This window comes from Channa argus, chromosome 18, assembly GCF_033026475.1.
Source record: "Channa argus isolate prfri chromosome 18, Channa argus male v1.0, whole genome shotgun sequence".
Taxonomy (NCBI): Eukaryota; Metazoa; Chordata; class Actinopteri; order Anabantiformes; family Channidae; genus Channa; species Channa argus.
Window position 1 is genome coordinate 17,482,258 of NC_090214.1, and position 25,157 is coordinate 17,507,414.

General features: G+C 38.5%; 2 protein-coding genes across 2 annotated transcripts; both read left to right on the forward strand.

Annotated features, from left to right (window-relative positions):
• The first annotated feature begins 3,369 nt into the window (after positions 1–3,369).
• On the forward strand, positions 3,370–5,839 carry phpt1 (phosphohistidine phosphatase 1). The gene is made up of 3 exons (XM_067484361.1): positions 3,370–3,776; positions 5,084–5,211; positions 5,423–5,839. Exons 1-3 carry the CDS (start codon positions 3,611–3,613, stop codon positions 5,513–5,515), a joined length of 387 nt encoding a protein of 128 aa, XP_067340462.1. The 5' UTR covers positions 3,370–3,610; the 3' UTR covers positions 5,516–5,839.
• A 949-nt stretch (positions 5,840–6,788) lies between these two features.
• Positions 6,789–24,916, forward strand: mamdc4 (MAM domain containing 4). The gene is made up of 28 exons (XM_067484359.1): positions 6,789–6,949; positions 8,342–8,434; positions 8,655–8,816; positions 9,911–10,036; positions 10,317–10,550; positions 10,712–10,834; positions 11,479–11,631; positions 11,754–11,857; positions 12,717–12,872; positions 13,259–13,349; positions 13,459–13,572; positions 15,820–15,912; positions 16,025–16,162; positions 16,253–16,392; positions 16,993–17,101; positions 17,182–17,286; positions 18,484–18,618; positions 18,861–18,988; positions 19,251–19,467; positions 19,582–19,719; positions 19,786–19,913; positions 20,212–20,302; positions 20,436–20,585; positions 21,514–21,639; positions 21,804–21,928; positions 22,096–22,201; positions 22,775–22,971; positions 23,434–24,916. Exons 1-28 carry the CDS (start codon positions 6,898–6,900, stop codon positions 23,467–23,469), a joined length of 3,570 nt encoding a protein of 1,189 aa, XP_067340460.1. The 5' UTR covers positions 6,789–6,897; the 3' UTR covers positions 23,470–24,916.
• Positions 24,917–25,157: the final 241 nt, after the last annotated feature.

Below are 25,157 nucleotides of genomic sequence, written 5' to 3' on the forward strand. Positions count from 1 at the left end.
ATATAACCTCATTAAGATAAACACCATGTGCAGTTTGTAAATGGAGAAAACAGGTCTGTGGACTGTTCAGTTGGGCACTGAACTTCATCCTGCAAAATCTGTACAAGTGGAGCACAATACAGGAGGAAAGTACAAAGAAGATGCACTGGAGTTACTGAAAGCCTTCTCACAAAACTTAGTAATTGATTCACAGATTACATAAGACTTGCCACTACTGGATCCACAACAGTTTTCAAAATACAGAGATGCATTGACTGCTGATGCTTTAACAAGTTTTGTTGGAAGAGAGAATGAGAGAAGACCAACCACCAAATTCATTCCACAGAGAAAGCTAGTCATGTCAGAAACAGGAACAAGCAGAAAAGAAAACTTAAGTTACAACAGAAAATGGGTCTGAACTAACAAAATATTTAGGAAATGCTCAGAGTAAGACTGGTGCAAACTTAACTTTACATAAAAACAGCTAATGTGAACTTTAATCTAACAAAACTCTTATGTTAATTAATGCTACGGAGAATGTGTTACCTCCATGTTCTAACTCGGAGTAGACTTTTGAAAAACAAAGAAACCGTCTGCCAAAGTCAGCAGATAAAGTGAGCCAACAGGATCAAACTAGTTTTAATAACTACTAATCCTCCACATGAACCTTACTAATAAAGCAAGTCACTTACATTTGACAAGTTCATTGTTGTAGGTCTGCAGAGCAGCAGCCTGCTGGGTCATGATAGCGTTAACTAGCTTTGTTAGCCTTCTTCTGATGGTAACAAACAAACTGCTCGTACTTGGCGGGTTTCCCGGACAACTGCACCAAAGATGTTGGTTGCGTTTGCGCCCCTTGTGCAGGGAGTGTTACTAAAACTTTAGCAGATGCAACATGTTTCATATGTCACATATAACTATAATTAAAAATATAATTATGCTTCTTTGGCAGATTTTATTTCAAGTTATCTTACCATCGCATATTATAATTATGAGTCTAATTTATATTAATATATGGAGGGTTATAATTGTAGGGTACTTGAAGGAGACTGTGAGCTCCAGCTCATTCATATTGCAGCATCTAGAACCCTCACACAAAGCCTGCATAAGATGTAAGATTCATCACAGGTCAGGTACCTCCAACCAGGTTTATAAATTAGATTTATAACATTTGTATTTACATAAACAATAGTTAACTTTTTTCTGTGAGTCTGCTAATGGGTGTTCATATGCACAGAGGGGCTAACTAGAATTAGAATATAAAGAAAATTAAAATGTCCCAAATATGTACAGTATACTCATTTTCTTTAGAGACTAGTTTCTCTTATGTGAAAACAATGTCCCTTCCTAATTTTTTTCAGTTCATCCATGTGATTTGATATTTTACTGCGGGATCTCAGTGTATTCTTTGATGCTGATGTGGAGGAAAGACACCTGGTGCAAAGACAACATGAAAATGAACCCTAGAAGTGGGTTTCAGTGGGATAACAGACAAAAATGCTGGCAATACTTTCCAAAGATCTACTGTGCTCGTTGGGAAGTGTTCCCTGAACTAGACGGGGTTCACATCTGGTGATTGAGCAGGTCAAGCCAAGTATTATAGCAGCTAATTTATTCTCGAGATAATTCTTACACAACCAGGAAGAAGCGCCAAACCAACCTCTGATCATCATATTTCCACCACAATGCAGCCTATTCCGGATCAGTGAGTTGGCTGTTTCTAAAGGAGGACACTTGTAAGTCCCTGTTCTCTTTGGCTGTTCTGACTGGATCCAGTTGCAGCATCTCTCTGGAGACTATAGTGTACACCTTTTAAAGAAATCTATAATTTCTTTGCTATACCTCATACTAAGAGGGTGACTTCACCATTTTTCAACCTATGGCTTTACTTTAGTGTGTAAATGTACATTAATGCTTTTAAACTTCCCTCTGACTTCCCTATAGTAAAATATTTTTCTGCTTCAAGCTGAGAGACACATCCAGGAGTAAGGAGTTCAGATTACATAATTTAAAACTCCACAGTGTGAGCAATAAGATGATTAACTGAAACTAACTAAACTAAACTGAAGGTTCCTCCAAATTATGTTATTTGGAAGTGTTTTTCAGCTAGAAGTTGAGAGATATATATTTTGATATAGGGAAGTCAAAGAGAAGTTTAATGGCATTTATGTAGATGTACTACCCAAACTACAATCAAAAAAAGTTCAAAATCAGTGAAAGCGTCCTTTAAGTACAGACTGATGCGTTTCTAAGGAAAGCTTTTCATGTTCGGTGCAAAGACAAACAACTTGTTTTTTGCTTGTTTCCAAAAGATCCTAAACTATAAAAAGATAGGTGCAGGTAATTCGGCAAGATATACAACAAAGTATTAAGGTAGAGGTAGCACGTCTACCTTAAGAGGTAGCACATACGTCTGTAGTCAACATTTCACTCTAGATCATTATATTTAAGCAGGCAGCACTCGGCTGACAAACAGAGTTGTCTCAAGCTGCTTTTCGTGGAACAACGTTGTTGCAGCACAGAAAGGGGAGAATGTGTATGAAAGGGAAAGTAAACATTTAGCCACCCACCACAGGTCAGAAAGATGCACATAAATGATGTATAACATTCGCTGTTACGTAATATAAATGGCTATTATTACTTTATCCAGTTTCACTTTCAGTCTGTTTTATTGGCTCTAATTTAAAGCTAATCAACTTAGCCTGTAAGTTAAAGCTAGTAAGCTTCACATACGTGTATACGAGCTCAAAACAGTAATTCCATTTACATGTGTAAGGTACCACATAACCATCTTTATCTGAGATGCAATCTTTGTACAGGAGAAATATAAGCAATAAAAGTGGTGGTTGCATTTACAGTGAGTCATTCAATTGGGCATATTATGTTTTATCAAGCATGTCACATTAAAATATTCTGACATGCTAAAATACAGCAACCTGGCTAAATGTCCTGCTTTATGAATGTTTACACTAGTATCTATGCAAATGAGGTTCTTTGACAGAGAAGTTGAAAACACTTCTGCAAAACGGACTAGTGTAATACACAGGCTTACCAATAGGTGGGGGTAAAACTCCTATTCATTGCTTGCCTAAATAAAAGAAAAGAACAAGCATAGATGAGAAGAAGAAAAGCAATCTACAATACAGCCAAACAGTTATCCGTCCCTAGCTGTTTGTAATGCCATCTGTTGATTTAAACAGCAACTGAAATAGGAAAAATACAAAACTGGTACCTGCATGTTTCAGAATATAGATGTATTTAGAACTCTTTTTATTATATAAAGAACTCTCTTTTATTTAGAACTTTTGCCGTTCATCACATTCCAATCCAGGAGGTTGCGCTAATGCGCATTTATGTGGATCAGCCAACCACCAATAAAAGAACAAGAGGAAGAAGCAGCAGAGAAAGAAGAAGAAGAAGAAGAAGAAGAAGAAGATTAGTTTCTGTTCTGCAAGGAGGAACATTTTTGACAGTAGCGCAACGGCTTTGTAATGAATGTTGTGTGGTTAAATTATAAACCACCTGACAAGCTGTTTGGGTTTCCACAGATACAATAACGGAGTTAGTTGAGAAAATACGTGCGCTTGGTTTGTTTGTCGCTTTGCTAGTGTGGCTGCTGAGAAGTTGGGATATGTGCACACAGACCAAGGCTGGTGCCCTGATGGCCAAAATACCGCAGGCTGATATCGATGCCTCCGGGGTGTTTAAGTACGTCCTGATTCGAGTTCATAGCAAAGAGGAGGGTGACGAATCGGATGTGGATATAGTCCGAGGATACAGCTGGGCCGAGTACCATGGTGAGTCGGATGCACTAAGAAGGTCCACCTGGGGTCTTTACAGAGATAATACCTACGTACATCTAATTCAGTGGAAAACACCAGGCCTGCATTAAAGCACTTAGGTTGAAACTCTTTCAATGCCTTCAAAACCACTAAAAACCTCAGCAGCATGTCAAACACTTTTGGTCAGATACTGTATAGTAATTTTGGAACAGTAGCATGTTTCAAAGCTCATTTTACATGCATGTCCAGGTTTAACTTAAATAGTCCCCATATTGTATGTGAATCGTCCAATTAAATGACAGTGTGAAAATGTTAAGTTGATCCACTATATGCACTCGTCTCAGCACAGCTTTCTGCTTGTCTCGCTTCTGGGATAACAGGAAGACCTCTTAAGCTCAGTCTCTCCAAGGCAAGAAGTCTTCCCAGCCTGCCCAGACTGAGAGGACTTCTTGTCTTCCCAGTCTTGCCAGAACAGAATACAGCATTAGCATCACCTCAGCATCGGCACTGCTTATTCACACAAAGGCTGACAGAAATCTGTGGCTCTCTTATGCCCATGCAGATTTGCACTTTAGAAAATTCGAAAAATATCAGACCCTTTCTGAATATGCAACAATGTCCACACTAATGCACAGCTTGCCCTGTGAAACTTTGCCCGGTAATTCAAAGACGACACAAGTTTTAAAGCTGTATTAATAAAGCAATAATAATATGACCATATTAAACATAATAATAAATACATTGAAACATAAATAAATGTAAAGAAACAAAACCCAAAGCCCAAATTTAAACTAAAATATAAAATACAAAACACATTGCCTTTTCTGTTCATATACAGTGTATACACCGATCAGCCAAAACATTAATACTTTTATTTTTAATGTCATTGAGGACAAGGGTCAGCATGGCTCCTCTGAGTTCTTCAACTCCACAGCCTCATGCGCAGCAAAATGTGATACACTATGTGCAGATGATGCAATGATTCGATTTTATTCCATGTGGCCTGGAAAACTGTCACAGTAAAAAACGGAGCTTTCAGAACATTTGTCTAACGAGCCATTGTCCTTGTCATACCAAACGGAGGCAGCACATCTACAAAACAAGCCATTTCTGATGATGTCATGATAACAACTCCAGGATTTAAGTGGAGTGAAGTTTTTTACTAACAAAAAGTCAAAAAGCAAGTCATTTTTGTGACTGTACTTAGAAAATGTGTAATGTGTATATGTACTTATGCTGAAAATGATACCAAGTTACATAAACCAGAGAGTGCCACGTTTATCTGTTACGCACCTGTTCTGTATTTCTTTTTTTTCTTGCAGCTGATATCTATGAGAAGGTTTCAGAGGAACTGGAAAAAGATGGCCACCTGGACTGTGAGTGTATTGGAGGAGGGAGGATAAGACACAATCCCCAGGCCAAGAAGATCCATGTCTACGGGTATTCTATGGTGAGAGAAGCCTACAGGAAAACACCATGGTCATTTAGACTGTAACAAATTATACAGTCATTGTGCTGCACAAGCTGATTATTGTTGATGGGTTTGTCACTATGAACGATCTCTTTCAAGTTATCATTACATTTACTGATGAAATACTCTTTAAAAGAGTGTAAGCTTTTTATGGGTCATGATAAAATATCAATGTTTATTTTAATTACAGGGATTTGGAAGAGCAAACCATGCAGTAACTACTGAGAAACTGAAGGCTCGCTATCCAGACTATGAGGTGACCTGGGACAATGAAGGATACTGAACTGAGACCAATCTCTGTTTGCCATCCTTTTACCTTGGACTGATGTAGTACTTATGTGTAACCCTACACTATACAGTAACAGAAGCCACAACACATCATCAGGAAACGAGCTTTATGGGAGTTATGTTCATGTTACAATTTGAGTAAATAAATAGCAAACTGTTGTTTTTCACATTTTCACTTTATTTCATCAGGAAATAAGTTGCATTTTAAAATAAATAGCATGTCATGACAGCTTTGTAAGGTGACATGCACTCACAGACTAATAAGTGAACCTTAAATGCTAAGTTGCAATGTGTGTTTCATAAATGTCTCCTAAATTCAGCTTATTGGTTGTATGCTTATTGTTGTCTTTGTGTTGCAGAGCAGAAAGCTGGAAACACGGCCATCGTACTTTAACTTACTTTGGCCAACAGCAATTGTGTGGCAGCTGGCAAACTGTAAAAAACCGATGAATGTCATTAGCCTGATTTCATTTGGCTTTTAGATAAGAGCTGAAGAACTTGATGATCTTCTGTGATCACCACTGGTAATAGAGAGCATTCATTTGAAGAGTGACCTCTAGACAAATGTACAAATCTAAAACTTCCTTCCTGAGTAAATTATTTGTATCTTTAGCTGTTAAATACTTCACCTGCTCCAACAGCACATAACCTTTGTCTGTCTACCATTTGTGCTGGGTAGTGTTCACTGGGTTTATCAGTACTATTACTGATAACATCTCGCTCTTGTGACAGGAAGCAGTGCTGTTTAGAGATACTGAGCCTAATTAAAACTGACGTAAACCGGCGTGAAAACTGTGCCAAATCCACATGTGGACAAATTATCCGCTGTGGCGACCCTGAACTCACAGGATGTGCTGAAAGGACAGAAAAAAGTCTAGCTTAGCACAAAACTGGAGGAACTGCTAGCTTCGAGCCATTTAAATAAGACCGGCTTTACTACCTTTTGGTACTCGCAATCACACACACACACACACTCAGAGACCAGTGGAGAGCTGGAGCAACTAAGTTGGGGTTCAGTTGCCCACAACAGATGCCATCATGAATTGCAAAGACAGCATCACCAACCACCTAAAATTAATGTACAACATTCATTTAATTTTATTTGTATTTAGTTTGACTTCCTAATTTGCTGTGGCAACAAGAGTGTCAGAGTGTTAACCACTATTATATTAAAACTTTATGCGTCCTGTGTCTGTGGAAAACTGTAATGTGAAGGAAATTGTTTTATGACGGATTGTTGAAGCCGCATGCCGGATGTATATAAAGTCCATCTGTTATCTCTCAGCACCAGAGAAAAGGTCAGAATCAAGTGGTAAAGATTTTCAGAGTGTGTTGTGCTCAGACCTTCAGACTGATTTGGTGGAAGAAGGGAAAACGATGTTACACTGGAGGAGCTCAGCTCTCATTCTGCTGTTGATTCTGCAGTGGGGTAAGAGCAAATTCAACCAGACTTCAACAGAGTGGCTTTTTATAACAGCTTTACATATGTATAAACAATGCTTTTAATGTTAATGGTTTAACTCAAAGTATAAAAGTACACGAGCCAGTTGGAAAATTAGTCGCTTCAAATTTCTAAATGAGCAACAAACATTAGACAAAAACTTAAACTAAACTATTTGTTTTTTTCTCTAAAAAGTGAGAAGTACTCACTGAATTAACAGTCTTGAAAGTCAAGAATCAACTTTCATATTCAAGTCCCAAACAGTTAAATGATTGTTCTCAATTTTTTCCACATCTGTCAGACACATGGCTGTAGCTGCCATTGAGGTCACTGAGGTCATACTCTTTATTAGCTCTAAATTGTCTCAGTGATTTTGACTGTTAAGGCAAAGTGGGAATAGGTTACCTTCAACAGTTCAATTATACTTTATGAGGTGATTACAGCAGTTACATACTCATATTTTGACTACATAGAAGCCAACAATAAAGCAGTATAGATACATTTTAGAAAACAACTAAGACTTAAAGGATATTTCATAGATATTTATTGAGGGTAGGCTGGTCCAAATGTTTTGGAGGCCAGGATTTAAATGATGATGTACAGTGTGCCATCAGGAATTTCTAATTCTGTTTTAACATTCAGATTTTTATTAACAATAGAAAGAATCAACTAAAACATTTTAATATTAAATATTTTTAACATTTCCTTAGTTATTTAATTGATGTCAGCAAATATCTTCTGTCTATCCAAAGCTCTATCTAAGACCTCTAAATAGACAGATGGTATTTTACTGACATTAGCCTTGTTATTTCTCTTTGGTCTTTGAGCTTTAGTTGGTTTAGCGGTTGGCTTTAGTTGGTCTATAAATGTTTGACAGTAATCAGTCCTGATAAGAGAGTTTGATGCTGAGCCATCAGTGGGAACTCAGATGTACAACTAATTAGACCTATAGTGCAGTTAAATACTGATATGGTTGAAAGCTTCGACCTAGAGTGAGGATTGGTTTGCCAATATTAATAATAGTACATGACAAGGTCAGGCCTGATGTCACCTTATGGAAAAACTACATGCAGCCTACAACTGCTGAATGTATTTACATTTCATTAAAACTCAATCAGCACTATTCTTCGCAAAAGATGCACTGAACTAGTAGTTGAAAATGACATTGATGTATATACTAATAAATCTAGACAATATATTTAAAGGACTGTTTTTCCCTTATGTATTTCAGCTAAAGATCTGAGTGTTGGTACCACTTGTCACAGACAAATATTTGAAAAACAATTTTTAGAAATCAGTATTGTCGGAACGAGTGTCTGTTTAATAATAATATTATAATTCTGGAACAGAGTAGGATCACTGTCTTCTGTGTTTACACAGCCGTTGGTTCTTGGTCACAAGTGTGTCAGGCTCCAGAGAGGAAATGTGACTTTGTGTGCGACTGTGATGATTGTAGCGATGAACAGAACTGCGGTAAGTTTACAAATTATATTTATTCCTTCAGAGGAAAACACACTGTTGAATGATTTCTCATCTGTCAGTACGACACTTTTATAAACTGCCATATTGTATGACTGTAACGTAATATCAAAATACTGATAGGAAAACTGTCAAAATGATATTTGAAGTAGGCCTTAGAGCCCCTCTTGTCTCCTGGTATATATTTGAAAACATATTTCTTCTACACCTCAAGGATACAGTGGAAAGGGGTTTGAGTGTGACTTTGAGGATGCAGGAATGTGTGGATGGACTGAACAGTCCTTCAGTCCAGCATACAGCTGGGAGAGACGTCAGAGAGGGGATAAGCTGCCCGACAGCGGCCCATCCTCTGACTACACCACGGGGATAGCTACAGGTATAGTTTTATACACAGACACACACCAGTACAATAAGCAAAATGTCTTTGACTGTATTGTTTAAAGCAAATAAGAATATAGCCAAGATCCAATGAAATACAATAAATGTCCCAAATGTATGTAAGGTCCCACATTTCATACTGCTTGTCAAGAGAAAAACCAAGGAACTCTCTGTTGAACACCACAATGACATTTTGAGTTGAACGCAGATCATGATAAGTGTATAAAACCATTTTTAAAGCTTTGAGTGTTCCTAGGAGCACAGTGGCGTTCGAAAATATTACTTATATCAGCTTATATTTACATCTACAACTCAAAAACTGAATAGGTCTATGGGTCTATATAATATCTGAAGTCAAATTTGTAATTATTAAAGTATCGTGAGTTTTGCTCTTTTTTCCAAGCAATTAATGGTGCACCAAAAGTGTTATATGTAGAATCCCTTTTTGACTAATTTGATCTTCTAATCAATGAAAGTGAACACTAAAAACCAGGTTCATATGATTTAATCCATGTTAATATCTTGTGTGTAATAAACAGTAACTGTCTGTGACTAGGATTTTTTTCAGAGGCTCCTAATGAAAGCAGCATGTAAAAATGAAGTGTAGTGATAAAGAGTGTAATTAGCAGATGCTGGGGTTATTGTCACAGCCAGCCTCAGCAGCCAGTAATTTTTCTGCAGCTGTGAGTTCACACAGCGATCTCTCCCCAGCAGATAAATTTCACATTAAATCATTTAACAGGAGTGTTGAACAGTGTTGTCTTCTCATTATATTAGATACTACAGTATTGAAAAGAGAGCGTGGTGTATTTAGAATAGTATGGAAAAACAATGATAAATTGCCTTCTCTTAAGAAAAACATAATAGGAAATAATTACAAGATTTGAACATACTAGCTGGACACAGACAGTTTTCACCTCAGATTTGCTCAAAGCAATTTCATATTTAATGATAGGATGCTTTAAAAAAGTGATTTACTGTACCACCCACAATTCTAACTTGTCAGTTCAGTCTGACTGAAAAACATTACCCAGCACTAAACTGCAGTTTTAATACCATGACATGCAACAATAACTACTTCCCATCACACAGGTTGGTTTATGGGAGTGAGTGCAGTGAAGACAGAGTCCCTCAGTACTGCCAAGCTCATTTCTCCAGAGATGAGACAGTCTTCAACGACATGTCGGCTTCGTCTCAGATATTTCCTGTGGGACTCAGGTGACAACCATTATTATCTACAGTTTTACCTTTGAACCACTAGCTCTGGCCAGCTCCTCGTATATCAGATTTCCTGTTTTTTTTTATTTCATGTCTTTCAAATTAATTGTTTTTTATAATTCTGATTTCACTGAGTATGGCTTTGTTGCATTCTAAATATGAACGCATATATATGTTATAAGAGCAGTGAATCTCACTTGACATTTTTAAGGTTACATTTAATTTCTCCTTCAGCTCTGAAGCTGCTATGCTAATTGAGAATTTATCTTGTTACCTCTAGGTCACAAAGGTCTGGGCTCCACACCGTTGTGGGCATCAGTCCTTCACCAGGAGTCTCAAGAGGCCATAGTTTGGCGTCCCGAGGCCACCAGTGTCCGTGGTTGGAGAGAGGCTACCATCTTTCTGGGCCGTATTCCTACACCCTTTCAAATCTGTTTTTACTCCCAGCGCGCCAATGGACAGAAAGGAGACGTAGCGGTAGACCAACTGCAGTTTCTGGACTGTGCTCTGCCCTGTGAGTCCCTCAAAAGTCCCTCTGATTCACCTGTCATTTGTGTATTTCTAAGTATATTGGCTGTGCCACTTGATTATTTATCTATTTATAATAAATACATTATTAAACTTCTAAGCCATTGTGATCCTACTCATGATGTTTTTCTCTCCTTATGTCCCCAGTACCGCTTCCTGGTAAAGAGTGTCCAGCAGGGATGTGGAAGTGTAAGAATCAGGGCTGCGTGGAGCAGTGGCAGAGGTGTGACGGCAGCGATGACTGTGGTGACAGGAGTGATGAGGAGTGCGGTGAGAAATTTCTGACACCACAGTACAGCTATTCAAAAAAAAAAAAAAAAACCCAATGCAAAGTGCTGCCCATGTTGTGTGTGTATTAATAAAAGAAACCAGGATCTTGGTTAAGGACAGTAGTCTCAAAATGTCATAATTCTTAATTATTTTCACTGTATTCCAGTGGATGCAGAAGCTTCAAACCTGTAAAATAAATTTAGATTTGAGTGAATCAAATCATTTGTAATTTACATACATAAAATGTTAAACGTGCCTCATATCTACTGTAGATGGTAATGGTCATTGCTGATACAAATAATCTTCATATAACTACACATTTAAAGTTCATTCCTGACTTACAGTACTTTGATACATTTATTTCTTCAGGGTCCACTCACTTACCTTTTCTAGACCTTTCAGCTGCACCTCAGCATTACTAGATGAAACTCTATATTTAAATTTTTGTTACCCCTGTGGTTAGAGCCTAAACCTACCAGCTTTACCACATTTATTATAGTCCATACACTCTCTGTATAGAATATGTATTTAAAATTGTTTAATATGCCTGAAACATTGTGAAAACACATTCCACTCAATCTGTGCAGTAAACTTAGCACATGCATTCACATATCCAGTGATCATGTTTTATTGTTTTCAAAAAGAGTACAACCTGTGTGACTTTGAGGAAGGCCTTTGTGATTGGGACCTGAGGTCATTATCCAAACTGAAATGGGTGCGGACAAATCAAAACAACATCTCCATCTCTGATCCTCTCCAAGGGCCAGGCAGAGATCACTCCAACAACAGTGCAGCAGGTATCATAGTTATTGTTATGGTTGAAAACATACTGTTCATTGTTAGTGTGTACTGTAGATGTTTTTAAATAATTGTGTATTCAAGATGTAACAAGTAATATAAATCATTACTGTATCTGCAGGTCACTTCCTATATGTCACTGTCCCTGATGGTGGTCTCTCCAATGACTGGGCTGCTTTCCAAAGTCCTCTTCTTGAACCCACTAATAGTTCACACCCATGCAAGGTGAGTATCAAGCTTATTCCTTTTTTATTCTGCAGGTCGGGCTTTCTTTATATTGCAAAGTATCACAAATCACAATTTTGTCTAAAGGGGCTTCAGTGTCTGTAGAAAATGACATACTCTGTCTGTAGACCCTTAGATCTGATAAGTAGAAACATCACAAAACATTTTAAGAAGGAAAAAATGGAAAGAAACGTCAAGAGGGGCAACAGAGTAATTCTCTTCTGGGACATACACACAGGCAGTAGATGCTGATTGGATAGAATCAAGCAACATACAGCAGTAGGTTTATAGTATATGAAATTAATATGGCAAAATTCTAAGCATCATACAAAATGAATATCGAAATCCATAGCAACTGGGTTTAATAAAATTCACTGACATGAACTAGCCAATGGAAGAATGGTGAGAGGAACAAGGGCTTAAGTAATGAAATACTATTGGAGAGCTAAGGCATATAGATTATGGATTTATAAGCTTCTACAGAGTCTGTCTGATGTCTGCAGGGATGATGATGATTATGAGGAGGAGGAGGAGGAAGGGGTAGGAAAAAAGTCTAGGAATCCTGAGAGCAAAGATCACAGGTTGAGATTTAGGGAGATCAGATAAATATGATGAAGCATTTAGCATGTTGTAAGAGATTAGAAACTGCTTAAAGTGTAATGTGAGATTAAAGAGACACAAAAATGGGTGTAATGTGGTCACATAGTCTGATCTCACACAGACCAGTGGAAATTAAATACATGGCTGCTTATAATTTGTTTAAAGGGTTAAAACATAAATACAGAACCATTTGACTTACTTGACTGAATATACTTCTAATCTAATGTGAATCTAATGTTTCTGTATCTGTCTGCTCTAGATGATTATGTACACTCACCAGTTTGGGCCGAGGTCTGGCGGTCTGACGGTGCTGGTGGCCGACCATGACATCTACCCAGTGTGGGAGAGGGGTGGATCCCTGGGCGATGTTTGGGTTAGGGCGGAAGTGGACATTATCACCGACTTCCCTTTCCAAGTGAGCCCTGGAGCACTACTACATTATAACTCCTTAAAAACACATATTACACAAAGCAACAAAACATACTTTATTTGTGGGTAAATGTAAGTGTATGGATTTTGTTATGGATTTTCAGGCAGTAATTTTACTCATATTGGACAACTAAAAAGTCTGGTATAGATTTTATATATCTGCCAATATGTATTTTTCGTTTTAAATAGGAAAGGGGTTTTTGCACATCTGCATACAGATAAGGGTTTTGTAAAATTACAAGCAACAGCAACAAAAATAACACACTAAAGGCTTGGAAATGATTTGGAACGTTTGTATTTTTAAATTGCACTAATTATTCAATTAATGTCTTGTGCACTTTTGTTTGCTCTGCACTCTTTCCTTCATTATAGATTCTAATAATGGCAGCAATCAGGAACTTTACATATGGTGGTATTGCCATCGACAGCATTGTGTTGTCCCCTGAATGCCAGCTGTCATCTGGTAATCATTTCAACTGTCTTAGCTTTATGAAAAAGTTTGGTCCCATGTCCACAAAGATCCTCAGTTGTACAATAAATCTGCTCCATCTTATTCTTTTCTTCTTAAACAGCAAATTATACACTTCCAAATTTCCCCAAACCTCCTAAGCACCCGTGTACTGAACCGGACAAGATGTGCAATTTTCACCTTGACTGTGAGGGAGCAGCAGATGAAGCCAAATGTGGTGAGTATATGTATCTTATGTATCCATTTTTAAATTATGTTATTTAATATTTTATCAGTCAGAAAAAGCACACATGAAGCATATTAGTGTGTGCTCGTTTTAGAAGGGTGATATATAAAAAACAAAGTGGGATTTTAAAGCCTCAGTTCAAGGAGGAACTTTAGGCCAAGGACGACCAGGAAACACGGCACCATTAGATGTTTGTGCATATGTGTCACTTTTGTGTTACTTCCTGTTTCTTGACGTTGTGTTGGGTTTCTGCTGAAGCGCTGTTTCCCGACTGCTCGTTGCTCCTATTTTACTTAAATAAGGGATTTCTCTGCACAAGGACTATTACCTGAGGCGTAACATAGGCTTTGTGTTACATGAGCTTTTCAAAAACCTAACTAACTAACGTAAACTAATTCCAAATTTAACCTTCCACATGCTCAGTATGTCTCATGTTCAGTTTTTCCTGTGCCTCCTTTAGCGATAATGGGATCTGTAACAAGTGTAAGGTTTTTGCAGCATTGGAGGTGAGGTGTCTGTACCATGGGAAATAATCCAGCTAGTCAGGCCCCAGTTGCTGGTGCAGGCCGACTTAGCGCAGCCACTGTTAGCTATCCCTCTGCAGTTCCCGAGCAGCTGGGAAGCCAGTCCGCCTGGGTGACGGTACGTAAGCCCAAGGTTCCTCACCAGTCGGTTCACGTTTCCATTCGATTTTTCTCACTCAGCAACACACCTGCTGAGAAACCAACTCTGGTAACTGGCAGCTCTATATGAAGTTAGTGTCTCCAGCGGCCATAGTCAAATGTTTATACTGGGGCCAGAATTGGAAAAGTTTTTTTTTTTAGATGGTGCAGCTCTCACATCAAGAAATATGGCTAGTTTTATTAGACAGCCAAAAGTATAACAATCCAGAGTTGAGCCTAGGATGCAGAGATCCAATCCTACACACCTCTCTGCAGTGTCCTTACAGCTGTCACCCTCCCACAAGTCCCAAATACCTAGAGACTGTGTCTATATAAATGAAAAAGATTACTAAACATCCGAGCTCTAAGCACAGGCCGAGGTGGAGGAGTAGCAGGAATCTTCCACTCAAGCTTAGAAGGACAAGTAGTAGTAGTAGTTAGTAGTAGTTATAACTCATTTGAGAGTCTTACTCTTAGCCTTTCAAACCCAAACTGGAAAACTCAACAATTTGTTATTGTGTACAGTCCCCAAGTCCTTTATTCAGAGTTTTTGACTGAATTTTCAGATTTTCTGTCCAGTTCTTAGCGCAGACAAAGTCATTATAATGGGTGACTTTAACATTCAGGAAGATGATAGTAACACTGCCGTAACACTGCGTTTTTTGTTTCCAGCAGTAGGATTTAAATAAGCCCACTCACTGTTTTAGTCGCACCCTAGACCTTGTCCTTACATAAGGCATTAAAACTGATTTCTTATACAGCAGTTTAAAAAAAGGGGGGCTAGCTTAGTGGTAGAGCGTTGGATTGGGATGCAGAAGGCAGTGGGTTCGAATACCATCCCACCAGGTGTGGCCCCTCCCAGCCACCAAGGGTGACCTTGGTGATGGTCCTGAGCTCGGATAAAACAATGGGAGCGTTAGAAGATTTGCACTTGGCCTGGAAAAACAGTTTAATAATATATAAAAAAGCCCTCTGTTCTGCCAGAACAGCATATTATTCATCATCCCCAGTTGTTTTTTTTCAGGACTGTAGCCAGGCTGACCAAGAGCCCTAAGCCTAGTATTTCCTAAACTCTGAGCAGCAATTACTTTCTTTATGAATTAAATTGCAGCTATCAGGGAAAGAATTCACCAGATCCTCCCCCCAAAATCCCACAGATAGATCTTCATGCTTGACAGTGCTATAATCTTCAATAAGGCCACAATCCCTCTTCGACTGCTTTTTACCCATAGACCTCGCTGAGGTAACTTCAACTATAATGTATAAATGTATAATGTATGCTGCCAAATGTATAATGGCAGCAACTTTACTGCACTAGAAAAGAAGCTGGGTTGGATAGTGTTTTTTTTTTATTAACCATTATTACAACCTTTTCCTTTAGCAAATCAAATTTTGTTGTTTAGTGTTAACCTAACCTAATCAAAGATGGCAGATCACAAAAGAGCTATATTTAATAAACAAAATATTTTGACCATGGTAGTGCACTGACATTGCAGCGTACGACAATAATGCATCATTACATGATTTTGACTGTTAATCTGGCTTAACTCTTGACTCTTGTTAATCGTGTCTGCAGGGGACTTCTTTTACTCTGAGGGCATCTTGGGCTGGACTGACTCAAGCATTGGGAGTCAAGGTTGGATGCTGTTTAAAAACGCTACATCCAAAGGTATATTCACTATGTGCATTACAGTACTGTCTTCAATTATTGATTTTGTTTAGATTTAGCGATGATTACAAGAGGAAAGTAATTTAATATTTTTCCCTTTTATATTTCTTAGAAGAGTACTTGTATGTGACAGAGGCCCCAGGCCAGCAGCTGACTGAAGCCCAAACACATACCCCTCTCCTTGGCCCCTCTGGTCCAGCCTGCACCCTCAGCTTTGATTTTGCTTTAACAGGGATTTCAGATCACATTGGTAACTACATTTAGGTATAATTTGACATTTCAAATCCTATTGTTTCCCAGAACTTGCAACACTTTATGTTTTATTGTGACTCTGCTGCAGGAGAGCTGTCAGTCAGGGTGATGGACAGCTTTCTGGGAATGCAGCCTAAACTGTGGGAGTTCAGTGGGAAGACAGGAATAGAAGAGGGGGCATGGCAACACATTGAATTACCTATTGGTTTCAGAAAACATCGCTTTCAGGTCTGGATTTTTTCAATTTCTTTTTCCAATTAATGATTAATGTTGCTCATAGAATTACCATTTTCATATTTGACATTATTGAGATTCAACTCAGTTATGTTGTCCTCTCAGCCAAAAAGCGGAGTTAACATGTTGCCATCTTTAAATTTGAAATCTTGCTTTGATGATGATAAACTAAAGTAAATCAAATTACAATGATTGGATTTACAACATATAAACAGTATGCTCCCTTGTTGCCAATCACAGAATTAAATGGATGAAGACATTAATGCATCAATAATTATAATCTATAATGAAATTAGACTTTCAGTCTCTAGCACTAGTATTTTAACAACTTTGATAAAGAATAATTATATGAGACAAAATATAGTTTTTGCAATTCCTGTATATTTAATACAAAATCAGAAAACAAATTAACCTGATAATTTTTAGTGATGCATTGCAGCATCAAAACAAGTGACAACATTTCTGTTTGCAGTCTTTAGTTGGTTGTAAGAAATAAACCGCAGTTAAAATTGTTCTTAATGTTTTATAGTTGTAATGTTACAGATATTTTATAGTCATTCATTCCTGCTGCTTTATTTTTCTTTTCTTTACCAGCTGGTGTTTGAAGCTCGTGCAGTGAAGGTCTTTCCATCTGCCATAATAAAAGTGAAGAATGTTCGCTTCACCACCTGTCACATCAGTCATTTCCCATCTTCACCAACAGGTAAGGCACAGGCCTGTTTACAGTACACACATAAAATCCACTTCTGTGTTTTACCTAGGACTTCATTTATTTTTGTCTAGGACTGTCATGTAACTTTGAAAATGGACTGTGTGGATGGTATCAGGACAACAGTGACAACTTTGACTGGACGCTGGTCAATGGGATGGACCACACCATTGGGATGGGTAAGCTCAAAGATAAACAAATAAAGGAAGTTGTGTATAAAAAAGAAAGAAAGAAAAGAAAAGTAAAATCTTGATCATAACACCTACCATGAGCAGAAGAAACTTAACTCTAATCTACCAGGCCAGGTCAACCGGGTTATTATCATTCTGACCTAATAGAGATCCCACTGGGATCCAAATAGTGTCATTTTATATGGATTGGTGGTAGATGTCAGTGTACGAGCATAATTCTTCTCACAAAACAGTCTTAAGTCTACAAGCTATTATTATAATTGTAGTTTCAACATGTCACAACAGATGGAGTGAAAACACAGTGACAGCGGTTCTGTAGTCTGTTCTACCAATAAACAATGGAAAGGGCATTAAACCAAAGCACACCTGATCATTTTTGTTCCAAAGGTGGCCTTTGGAGCTATAATTTGATTTTTTGTTAATCAAGCTACAGTAGCTGTACCCTGAGAAATCAAATGCTTCCACGGCATCAAATACTGACCCTGTGTCAAAGCCCATTGGATCTCATAGAGACCTGATGGGTTGAAAGGGTGATCCTCACTCAAAAATCTTTAGAAGTTAATATTTATATTATTGGAGCAATTAAACCCTGAGTTTCTGTTGGGGCCCTAGACAAAAAGCCATTCATCACAAAATAGCCATCTTTAAGATATGGAAAATGCAATAAAATACACACCACACCTCACTTACAATAATACACCTTAGTAAATTATAGTACACTTGTCCACATTTTGTTGCATCTTAATTTCATAACTTAGCATTCATAGCTTGACAGTTAGCTTAGTTAGACACAGCTTTCATCCGTTTACCACAGATAAAATATTGTCCAAGTTAGCTGATTTATTTGTGCTCTGCTTACTACTATCTTACTTTTTCACCTCTTCCTTGTTTTTTTGCTCCCAGAATTTGCTCCCATTTGCTTCTGCTGGGTGTCCTTGTCTCATTAGACCTGTTTTTTTACACTGAATCAGGCGCAACTTGCAACAGTGTGAGAGTCTGGGCCTTTTATGGAGGTCTGGCACTGGTAGTGTCATTGCAAACTTTGCACACAGTCAGTGTCACAGTCAGTACATAGTTTAACTTTTGTCAGCCCTTGGGGCCCCCTACTGGCCTGTGGCCTCAAAAATTGTGACTGCATAAATTGTGTTAAATTCCCTTCTTTTCTGTATTTCTGTTTATGTCCAGGCAAAAGTCTTGTTGTGGACATGTGGAGTCCGACTCTGCGTGGTATGTTTGGACGCTTAGTTTCATTTCCGCAGTCAACAGTTGCACCAAATTACTGCCTGTCCTTCTTCTACAAACTCTATGGGCCAAACACAGGTGAGGATTAGACAAAGTGAAAAACAGCACAGATTGAAATAAAGATAATAATGAAAGTGAACAAATACTGCATCTGTTAAAGTCACATTACAATGTTTGTTAAAAAATAAAAACTCCTACAAATGCTTCCTGTTGATCACAAACTGAGAAAGACAGACTTATGTTGATTTGTAATAAAAGGTTACTTACATGTGTAATAATGTAAATATTCCTTTGTGTCTTCTCACTATATTCTCTCTCAGGTATTCTGAATGTGAAGCTGTTAGATAACTATGGTTATGCAACCGTCCTCTGGACCCGCAGTGGAGCTCATGGCAATGTGTGGAATGAAGCACACTGCCCAGTACCACATCAACTCACAACCTTTCAGGTACAGAATACTTACAATTAGCCTAAAATTAGAAAGTGATGTTTAAGTATTCACAAAATATCACAGAGCTTTTTACATATTTTATAGTATGAATGAGTGATAAGAAGAGTTATAGTGAAAGAATCAGGTTGCTTGGGGTTTTGGAGAAACTCTCTTGTGGTTAAAAAGAAAACATAATTTTATCTTTAAGCCCTTTTTCAGTCTTTCACTTTGCATTCAAAAGCAGAAAATCTTTATCTTTTATCCTTTAACCTACCAACAGCTGATGTTTGAAGCCGTTCGCTCAGGTTTTGATGGTCAACTAGCTATTGATGATGTGGTCTTCGTGGATCGCCCGTGCAGCGTACCCAGAATGTGTTCTTTTGAAGGCCAGAAGTGTGGGTACAGCAGCTCTGGTAAAGTTCAGTGGCTCCACCGCAGTGGACACACCTCCACAATCACTGGACCCAATACTGACCACACTCTGGAAACTGTACTGGGTAAGATGGAATCCATTTAAATCATATATGATTGATTAGTGTATTTCAACATACTGTACTTGCAGAAATCTAAAACTTGGTGGATGGGTTTTTCTTGGCCTGGTATGTGTGCAGGTTTCTACATGATGGCCAACACTGGAAAAAACTTCCTTTCCTCTGGCCAGACTGCTGTCCTCACCTCCCCTGTTCGCCAAGGAATAGCCAAGACCGAATGTGTCCATTTCTGGTATCGCATGGGTGGAGTCAATCCTGGTAAGACACACTGCGACACACAAAAATATTCCATAAAAACACAATTTAACTGTGAGTACTTTGCAGGTTCTCTGACAGTGTATATAAAGCCAGTGAAAGGAGAGAGGGTGAAGATATTCTCTGACAGTTTGAACCAGGGAAATGTCTGGCGCCATGGAAACGGCAACATCTCAAATGCCCTCATGGACTGGCAGGTAAAGTGCAGAGACCTAAATAGGGATGCAGCAAAAGTTATACTCGTTTTACTTTACTTTGCAGCTCAGTAATAGCAGGGTAATAGTGGGGTAATATGTCAGACAAGATGGAGCTTAGCACCAAGGCAATGCTTTTGATTTATTTGCAATTTATTTTGCAAATTTTTGAATCATTTTTCAATGTAAAAGAAATGTAATCCATCTGTCCACAACATTTTCCTGTAATTGTAACTATGCAGGGTTTCATGTTTGTTGTTTAAACCAAGATGATCTGAAGATGCTTAATTCTACTGTGCAGTTGGAGTTTGAGGTGGTTGGTGCTGGAGGGAAAGACTCATACATTGCAGTTGATGATATCTTCCTTTCAGCTCACCCATGCGAAACTCAAGGTTTGCATAAGCCCCAGCAATGTAGAAAGACTTCATTCACAAATCATTAACAAATATCGCTGTACTAATGCTAAACTAAACAGTTGGGCACAGTTGTGTTTTCTTTGTAATATTTCTTCTGTAAACAATACAGGTTTTAAGTGCGATCTGGAGAGAGGGATGTGCAGCTGGAGCAACACTCAAAATAGCAAAGTGGACAAACTGGACTGGGAGTGGACAAGTGCTGAGGCAGAGAAACACTATTCAGTTCCACTCAAAGACCACACTCTGGGCACAGAGAAAGGTACACCAGACAGACAAGTCAGGGCACTGATAGACTCCCCTCTTAAAGTATTGGAATAGTGAGGCCAATTCCATTATTTTTGCTGTTGACTGAAAACATTTGGGTTTGACAAGCATTTGGAATGTCCTGAACAAGAAACAAACCACTGGTGCACTAAGTCCCAGATGTCAAACAGGTAGACCAAGCAAAACAACAGTTGATGACAGAAACATTGTAAGAGCTGTAAAGAAAGACAAGTGCTAGTGACATCAGCAGCAACCTCCAGTGGGAAGGAGTGAAAGTATGACAATCTACTGTTTGCAGAAGACTTCATGAACAAATCTGTGAAACACAGAGGAGGTAATGTAATGGATTGGGCTTGAATGGCTTCTACTGGGACAGGGCTCATTAATATTCATAGATGATGTAACACTTGATGGCAGCAGCAAAATGAACTCAGTAGCCTACAGAAACATTTTGTCTACCAATTTAAAGTAAGATGCAACCAAACTGATTGGGAGATCATGCAGCGAGATAATGACCAAAAACACACTGCCAAAACAACAAAGGATGCAGTTATTGCTAGCAAAGGATTTGAACTAAATATTAAGTCTTATTCACTTTATTCTATTTTAAGTCTCTCTGTTCCAATATTTTTGCTCACACAAAAAATGGGTGGCTTGAAACAAAAGGTATCTTCTAAGCTGTGTATCCGATGCAGATGTACAGTAAATACCTGGAAATAAAAGCTAATATGTTTATCTCTTTTCAGTCTACAGCGAAAATAAAGGAATTGGCCTTACTGTTTCAATACTTTTAGAGGGGAGTGTCCACATAGTGGTACGAGGAGGACAGAGCAAAAGTGATGTCCTTCACTATGTTTATTTAACATGAATCAAAAAATGTACTTAAGTGTAAAACAGGCCACCTTCTCTTTTCTCTCTGCCAGGCCACTTCATGTTCTTTCCAAGCAGCAATCGGACAGCAGCCAATCAAAATGCTCAGCTGCTGAGCCCACACCTGCCCCCGACACGGGGCACCTGTCTGATATTCTGGACCTACAAACCTTCCTCATGTAAAGATCAGTGTCTCATGTAAATCACTGTAAAAACATTTGTGATTGGTTCTGGCACATAACGTTGCCAAGTAGCGGTATCCCCTTGTTAATCTGAGCCTGTGAGATGGGGTCTGGCTGTGTCTACATTTTCTCTATTAACCAGTGTTTTTGAATGTGTGCAGCGGACAGCCAGCTGAGGGTGTGGAGGCTGGTTGAAGGTCGTCTCAATGAGCTGCTGCTTGTGAATGCAATGGGAGACCTGTGGAAACGCTTTGACATCAACATCATATCTACTGAGGAATACCAGGTCAGGCTTATCCTTAGCACAAGACATGGTACACAAATACAGTACATTTCTTATTTCTTATTATTCCGAGAACTGTGTTTGGACAAATACGTTGCAATTTCTACATTAAAATTTCTACAGGGAGACTGACCATTATCTATGCTGTTGTCTTGTTTTGTTACTAACAGATTGTGTTCGAGGGAATCAAAGGCACATCGGGTGTTCTAGCTCTGGATGACATTGCGTACACCATCGGGATCAACTGTGCTAAAGAGGTCACAGATTCAGTGAAACGTAAGAGAAGAAAGTGTCCTACATATTATGAGTATAGGTGTTATACTTAAATTGTATTGTATGTATTTAAACACTCAAACGGTGGTGTGTATTTTGCTGCAAGAGAATGCAGATCACTACAAATTACATTTAACTCGGTCATCCTGTCAATATGATTTGACTCTAATGTGCTACTGATTATGTTATAACGATATCCCTGTGAAGAAAATCACCTTTTAAATTTTGCATTGCTGTGATTGTGATTGGTAATGCAGCACAAGTTATCTCTTAGTTAAGTAACTCATGCACACTTGTAGCGTTCATTAGCATTTTATTTTGCGTGTTCACTTTTTAAAGGTCAATTTCAAGGTAATATTTATGGAAACCTTGGAATTAGTTGGAAATAACAGGTGCCTGGAGGGGACAGTTCAAGAAAAATTGTATAAAAAAATGTTTTACAGTTTTGGAATTTGTTCAAGCGTTGTGGTATTTTACCTGGTGGTGCATGAAAAACCAGCAGTGAAATGTAATATGATGTGGTCCCATTGTTTTCAGCAGAGGCAGGAGTGTAACTGTTTGCCTTGTCCCTTGTAGCCTCACGACAGCGAGACAACGCTGGTGGGATTGCAGCATCTGTTATCGTGGTCTTGCTGCTGATCACCACATTGGTGGCTCTGCTGTTTTACTACCTGAGAAGCCAGCAAAAAAACGAAGCTGGGATTAGTCCTTCATCATCGCCTTCTTCAGCTAGTGTTGGAATCACTAATGATATGTATGACCCAGGCCTCACAGTGAGTTAATCTGACATTCAAACCTTTGAAAACATTGAACCATACCACTGTATTATAGTAAGTATTTCTAGATTTGGCTCTTATGACATGTAGCTCCTCTTAACATACTACTCACTAAGTTAACTGCAAATTCAACATTTATTTTCAATTCAACAATGTGGTCTTGTCCCCAAGTTTTAAGTAGTTACAATAACTACAGTCTCAAGTTCTAATTAACCAGTTGTAAGTCAAGTCTTTTTTTATTTAGAATAATAGTCCAGATTTTCAAATGAGACTACAAATTACTCTATAAGCTCAGCCAGGCTGGGAGCTAAATTACATATGCAGTAAAAGTTCAAGTCTACATCATATTGATGTAGACTTGAGCATAAGGCCGTTATTGTTGTGCCTCTTAGATCAGTTTCTGGCCTTATTAAAGTTGTGCTCACTGATGGACCAGCCCTAATTCTTGTGTGTTTGCAGGTCTCTGGTGATTTCAGAGAGAAAGAGGTGGCTTGAGGCAGAAGGAGCGGTTGTCCTGTCACCTAACATTGGCTTTGTGAAATTAAGGCGATAGCACAGCAGAAGAACTGCTTGTATCGCCCTGAGACACGGACATACACGCACACACACACACACACACACACACACAAAACACAAACACAGCCCACATACTCACACACTGACAATGGCCTAATCCATTCCATTGCCTCAGATCTCATAGAGTCTTTAAAACTCCGAGCTCTCTGCCTGTGGATGGACACATGTAAGGCTGAAGCTGACGATCTAATGTGTCATGGATTAAAATTAGTTATTAAATCGAGACTGGGCATAAGCCATGAATAGCAGAAATGGTTGCATGTAGATTAAGGATCCATTTGTGGTCCGCAAGGATGTTAACAACATTTTCAGGTCAAGTGAACACAATAAAATCATGTTTAGTTTAAGGGGAACTCAGCAGGTTGGCCCTCTTCTTTGTGGTTCAAAGGGCACTTCTCTTTTACAGGTCATTCACTTTATCAATTATGGTGGGTATGTTTCAGCCTATGACACCAGATGTATGATCTAGAGGAGCATTATCAGATTTTATTCCCTATGTATGCAATGTGAAGTTTATGTCATATTGTGTTTATTGGTCGGGATGCAGGTGCCATCTTGTCCTATTTCTCTGCCTTTCTGTTGGTAAGTTGGATGGAGTTTTGACTTTATGTCTTGATTCTGAAAGGCATCATCATAGTAAGTCAGTGCCGCAGCCACAGTTGGCCAGTAGAGGAGTCCCACCTTCCTTTTGTGTGTACGACTACTCGAATGATCAGATCCTGCACAGAGCCACTGAAAAACTGTTTATCATTATTAGTTTTTCCAAATCCAGTTGCTTGCTAAATTTCATTTGTCCAGGGAGACTCACTTTTCCTTCTCTTTGTCTCTTCCCTCCTTCTCCAAATTTGCAAGAAGCTAGTTCTTACCACTGTATCAGGCACAAGCAAACAGAAGGCATAAATCACAAAATGGTGCCCAGTTCCCTCACAGGAGTTGAGATGAAAGCTACTAATCAGTTGCATTATGGGAGCTAACCTTGTCTCACAGTTTTACAGTAGGCCAATGCTAAACCACTTAAGTTCTCCTTGAAAGAGAAAGAAAAGTACATGAACATCTAAATTAAGCCAAGTGAAAAGTATAAAAATAGAAATGTTGTGAAAGGTTAGCTCCAGTCAATTTCTAATTTAAATATATTTTACAGAATTGCCATACTGAGGATAAAACCAACATTGTATTATCTTTACTCACGTTTGGTTGCCTGTCAGCCTGCAGTCTGGACTAGCTTTTTGACTGTGGTGAGCTCCTGTGAAGCATACAGTAATTTTGCTCTCGGATTAAAGTGGAACATTTAAATACTTCTGTCAGTATATTAAATTGTTTTACTGGAAATTGAAATACAGTGGCAATAAAACCTTTTAAAATGGTATTGGTGCATTAATTTGTCATAAAATGTGATTTATTTTCATCTTAGTCGTAAGTCTAGAAAAAAATAACAGGCGCACTCACACAAGCACACACAGGTGTGTCTGAGGATAAAGCAAAAAAAACAAAACTGAGGTAATACAGTAAAATTACAAAAACTCAATACTCCAGTAAAAGTGCAGATATTTGCACACTGTACTTAAGCACAGTGCTTGCGAATGTGTACTTAGTTATTTACCAGTTCT

Excerpts from the sequence above, each read along its gene's own strand:
- phpt1 (XM_067484361.1), top strand. The coding sequence starts at position 3,611 with ATGTGCACACAGACCAAGGCTGGTGCCCTGATGGCCAAAATACCGCAG. Across the intron at positions 3,777-5,083 it reads CAGCTGGGCCGAGTACCATG|CTGATATCTATGAGAAGGTT; the intron begins GTGAGTCGGATG and ends TTTTTCTTGCAG. Across the intron at positions 5,212-5,422 it reads ATGTCTACGGGTATTCTATG|GGATTTGGAAGAGCAAACCA; the intron begins GTGAGAGAAGCC and ends TTTTAATTACAG.
- mamdc4 (XM_067484359.1), top strand. The coding sequence starts at position 6,898 with ATGTTACACTGGAGGAGCTCAGCTCTCATTCTGCTGTTGATTCTGCAG. Across the intron at positions 11,858-12,716 it reads ATAGTTCACACCCATGCAAG|ATGATTATGTACACTCACCA; the intron begins GTGAGTATCAAG and ends TGTCTGCTCTAG. Across the intron at positions 22,202-22,774 it reads GGTCACAGATTCAGTGAAAC|CCTCACGACAGCGAGACAAC; the intron begins GTAAGAGAAGAA and ends TGTCCCTTGTAG.